The following is a 5,264-nucleotide window of genomic DNA, read 5'->3' as shown; positions in this document are numbered from 1 at the left end:
TTGCGGTCAAAGGGAAACACGAGTAAACAGAAATTACATTCAGTGGCGCTGTATCATTACACCATTGGGGAAAAATCCTGCCATCTATTTGTAAAGTTTCAGTATCTTTAGGTTAGCTTGCAATTGTGTAACTCCTGTAATAAGTGCAAGGAGGTGTTTAACTGAAAAAAAAAACATGCTGTACTTGTCAATAACTTCTGCCTAGTTGATGCATTAAATGAAGCTTGCCATGAATTGCTCAGCTGAACAATTAGAAATCACCCAATAACTATAACCAATCCATGCTGAACACACTAGAGGTAGAAAGCCTTTGAGAATACGTGAAACTGTGGATTTAAGATGTGAAAACGTTCTTAGTGGAGACGCAGGAGAGGTGATGTGTGGATAATGCTGCTCTCACCTGACCAAACGTTAAGAGCTGGAGAGGTGAATGTCCACATTCACTTTTCATTCAATTACAAATCTCATTTCAAACCTTGAAAGGTCTTTCAGACCTAAGAAGCAGGGAAAAGGACAATAGCGTGAATCAAAGCATGCAGGATATTTCCTGTGATCTACAGACCGGCTGTGACTAAATCTGTCATTATGCATCATATGCCGACTTCTTCCAGTGCACGTCCGCCTTTCTTCTAACAGAGCAAACAGCTATAGGTCCACAGGTCTCAGAGGTTATACCACTTCTTACAATTATCTGCTTGACCATATAATGCATGTTTTTAATATGACAAAGGCAGATCAATTTCAAAGACAACTTTAATGTGCATGAGAAGACATGAACAACAGATAAAACATTAAAGCATACAGAGTCGGCTCTCAAATAAAGATTTGAGAAATATTAAGGATGCAAATGATAGCAACAACCTATATAGAAGTGTGTGTACCTAGAAATATAAAGTATCTCTAAGAGTTTGAATTCTCGATACCTTATCAAATGCGTTTGGTTTTGTGCAAACTGTGTTTTCTTCTTGAAGGGTATCAAAAGTCAAATTAATCTAAAGAGAATATAATAAAACGTTACATGAGAAGATATAGCAGAGCTGCTGATTTTACACCAAAGACCAGATCACTGCTGTGATGAGATTCATGACTCGCTCAGTCCTGGAGAAAAGAAGATACAGAAGAGGAGATTCCACATTTTCCGCCACCCTACCGTGGTCTTGCGCAGAAGGAAAGTGGGTGTTTCCCTTGGTCTTGCGGCTTTCGAATCTGTAGGGGTTTGCCGTACGAGGCTCACATTAAACAGCTTACGCAAAAATCATGTTTCCACTGGCTTCAAATCCCTCTGCAGGGTTCGCTGAGGGTTGGTTATCAGTCCTTAGTAATTGAGAAACTTCTCCCGTCGGTGTCCAAATTAAATTGTCTCCTTGGGTTTCCCGTGTGTGAACTATTACCTATAATTGCTAGCTTCTTTGAGCCATCATGTCCTTAAAATCATACGACTGCACTAGGCCGTTCAAGGCTCAACATGGTCCACAGGAGAGTTTATTTGACAGTCCTCTCCTTTAAGGTGTATGAGGGGAACAAAGTGGAGACAAGACATGAGTGAGACGATACACTCCAGCCTGCAGATGGTCAAGTCGGAATGTAGAGTGAGAGGTGGAGGCTTAAGAAAAAGAAAGAAAAATATCTTGGTGCCATTTGGGGGAGCATTTCTTTTCTCAAACTGTTACACAATGATTTTTTTTTAGAAGACAGAAATGAGTGCAAAGACCCCATATAAGAGAGCGCATGGGTAAGCAACCAAAAGCTGCTGTCCATCCATGGCCAACGCCGAGATGAAGATCTTTGAGGCTGAGAAACTGCACCAGCCAATGATTGATGCTGTTAGTATAATTCCCACCATGCCCCTAAAGAGGACAAGAAGGAAGCAGGAAGTTACCTTTCACTGTTTTATCAGTTAGCTGTAGCAAAACTGCATTTAAACTGTTTTATTAAATGCAAAACTATTTGTACAACAACCAATGATCATTTTAAAGTTGTACAATACAACAAAACCCAAACTGGGAAATTTAAACTACTAGACAGAAGTGGCATCATAGACAAAGAAAAGCCTTTGCTTGATTTACAAGTTATATCAACATTCAGAAGCTTTACCGTGTTCCTGTGTACTCACTGTAAAGAGAGGATGACTCCGAAGCTGGAGAGGAGGATCATGGGGAGGAGGCAGTATCCCAGCACGCTGGCCACACAGCCGAAGGACACACCCGTCATACTCATCAGGTTGAGCAGGCAGTACACGCCAAGGCAGCCAATTGCACTGATACCGTACACATAGCCAAACTGGATCTTACCTGACTGTTAACAGAGAGGGGTAAAAAGATATACCACACAGTCAGATATACACACTTATACAACACTAGCTGTACAGGTTGGTGTACAGATGTGTATATACAGTATATGTTTGCAATAGGGATGCACGGATACCGGAATTAAATATACAACATGATGCTGTTGCTGACATTTTAACACTCAACTTTGTGTTTTCCTCATACAAACAGATCATATTTTGCATTACGGATGTAAATAATAACACCGGTATAAGTGCATACATTGTTGGGGGATATCTAGTGATGTTTTACTCATACAAGTCCTTAGATTTATTATTCATTCCGGTTAACCAAATGATTTACCAGGAGAAGCGTCGCTCCGAAGGCCAAACAGAAGACCATGGGACCAGCCAGGTCTGTCTCATTCATGATGCTGCCGTCTGCTACTTTCAATGGATGGAGCACCGTCAGAGTCTTCTGCCAGATGTGGTCAAAGTTGATTCCTAATTCTAAAACAGAGAAAACACACATTGGAAACATTGAATGCTAGAACTATGATCAAACATAGTGAGTGGCAAAATATGACACAAATAAGTAAAGAGTTGTACAGGATCTTTCAAATAGATATTGACAGAATAAAGAATTGAAAGAGTTATAATGGTAGAGAGTATATGCAACTGGTTTGCCGTGTAAATAATAGGCCTTTATACAACAAAAGAAACATCTCTCTTCCACGAATGCTCAGAAGCTTCAGTCAGCACTTTGCATGAGGATGTAGACAGAAAGGTCTCTCGTCTGACAAAGTGCGATTTCTTCTCAGAATAGACTCGATGTGTGTCTTCACCTTTCTAGGTCAAACTCCTTTTAGACTAAAGAGTTACAATGAGAGCAATGAGACTGACGTCTAGGTCAAAGTGTTCTCGGCTTTAGTCTCTAGTTTGAAAAAAAGAACCTGACAAAGTGTGAGAAACAGGAAGTGCAAGTATCGTACATGGAACCCTGGAAGACTCGGTCCAAAGATTAAGGCCAACATAATTAACAGCTCGGTGTCGCTCAGTATCAGCATGTATGCCAGTGAAAAGTTTTTCATGTGTGCGATTAGAAGGAAAATACTGCCAATTTTGCAGTCACTTTGACAGGTAGCCAGCCTTTGATCAGTCAGTCACTTCTATTCTATTAAAACTCTCTTGTAGATATGACATCCTCTTAGTCTGCAAGCGACTACCGAACAAAACTTTAATTTCACGCCTTAAGAAATGTCTTGGGTCCATGGCGAAGAACTGATAATGCAGAACAATTTTCACAGCCTGACCGGAGTCTAACACCGGTATTGAATTTGCAGTTTTGAGAAGCTGTGATGAGCTCCGACTTAAATGTTTTATCACTTCTGACACTACCAACAGCAATCAAGTGACAGGATAATAACCAGCAAATCATATTAGCACACTTAACGATCTACACATAGTGAAATAATAGCTAATAGAAATCACAGACTACAGGTCGTGGTTGGCCTACCTTCTAGCAGCGGCGGCTCGTCATCAAAGCTGCTACTATACATGGATTGTGACGGGGATGGGGTGTAGGTCTGTGTGGGCTGGAAGATTTGTCCCGTGTATGGCTGCTGGGGCTGCATCATCCCTGGGGGAGAGTAGCCCATGGGCTGGGAATAGTCGTACTGACCATCGTGTTGCCTGAGAAACACATAATAATAATAATAATAATAATAATGGTCAATAGTTATCTTTAATCATAAATGCACTTAAAATATGTCAAATGAGGTATTCAGCCAGGCAACAAAGTGGTCGGTAGGCAAGTCTTCAGCAGCTGAAATGGCTCATAACAGAGGGAGCATCAGTCGAGGAGGGCTTTCGGCTTCCTTACTTGTTGTAGGGGTTTTCAGTGTTGCTGTAGCCTTGGCTTTGGTCGTCTACACTGTAGCTCGACTGGTAAAAGTCTGTGTTGAAATTGTCAAACCCTGACATCTCTCACTCTGTTGGAAACACAGACAGCAACAGGCACACAATGTATCAGCTAGGTTGATTATTTTGTTCTACAGTGAGGTATCAATAAAACACACACACCTATATATATATATATATATATACACACACACACATTTGAAAGTACTGTTATGTTGAACACAAATATGCTCTCTGTCATAGAGCACAATCTAGAGAGAATCATCTCAAAAATACTGCTATGCCATTTGTTATGGTACACTTTGACCGTCAAAACAACAATGACTGTCCCAGGTTTAACCAGACGACATAGGTCACATTGTTACCTAATCAATACATTTAAATATGGTTTTATCATCTAAAATGAGTCCCTCAGTTTGAGGCAACACTGCTATTGGTGATGCCACGACGGGGAGCTTAACAATGTTGTCTATATCCATAACTTGACGCTACACAATTTAACGTTAGATCATAACATCACATCACACAAGGAATCGTTCATGAACACAGGACACGGTTAACGTTCGTTAAAGCTACATTATAGCTCGTAAACTTAAGGACCGTTATCTCCATGGATTTAACTAACGTTAATGTAACAGAGCTACGGTAGCTACCTTTGCTAACGCAACGTTGGCCACAAACACACAAAACAAAGATACAATTAGATGTCGTTAGTCTATTGTGAGTCGAATGTTAGTATCAACTGTCAGATGACTGGACAATTACAACCACTTTAAAGGATAATTCAACAATCCTTGTAAAAATACAAAACAAGCTAGTGATCACTGGGTGGCTAAAGCACCGTTAACGGCTGCTAGTCGGTTGACTAGCTAATGCTAGCTATAACAATTGCGGAGACCTGGCATGCATACCTCACGCATTATGTCAGTAGTAGCTTTAATATTATAGTTAACTTTTCTTACACAGTTTTTATCCTCAAAGCATCGCAACTGCTGACACTTACCCGTGATGTTTGACAAATCTACCCAGAAGACTGCCAACTTGGTTGTGGTTGCTACGTGTCAGGATAAAGGTAAAT

General features: G+C 40.6%; 1 protein-coding gene across 1 annotated transcript; it reads right to left on the bottom strand.

Moving 5' to 3' along the window:
• Positions 1–735: 735 nt before the first annotated feature.
• Positions 736–5,264, bottom strand: yipf5 (Yip1 domain family, member 5). Its single transcript, XM_079172262.1, has 6 exons — positions 5,190–5,264; positions 4,149–4,257; positions 3,783–3,958; positions 2,631–2,776; positions 2,114–2,295; positions 736–1,847 (listed from the first exon to the last, which is right to left on the bottom strand). Exons 2-6 carry the CDS (start codon positions 4,247–4,249, stop codon positions 1,685–1,687), a joined length of 768 nt encoding a protein of 255 aa, XP_079028388.1. The 5' UTR covers positions 4,250–4,257; positions 5,190–5,264; the 3' UTR covers positions 736–1,684.

This window comes from Pholis gunnellus (genome assembly GCF_910591455.1).
Source record: "Pholis gunnellus genome assembly, chromosome: 13".
NCBI lineage: Eukaryota > Metazoa > Chordata > Actinopteri > Perciformes > Pholidae > Pholis > Pholis gunnellus.
Note: the sequence above shows the minus strand (reverse complement) of the source record. Positions and strands in the feature narration are given on the sequence as shown.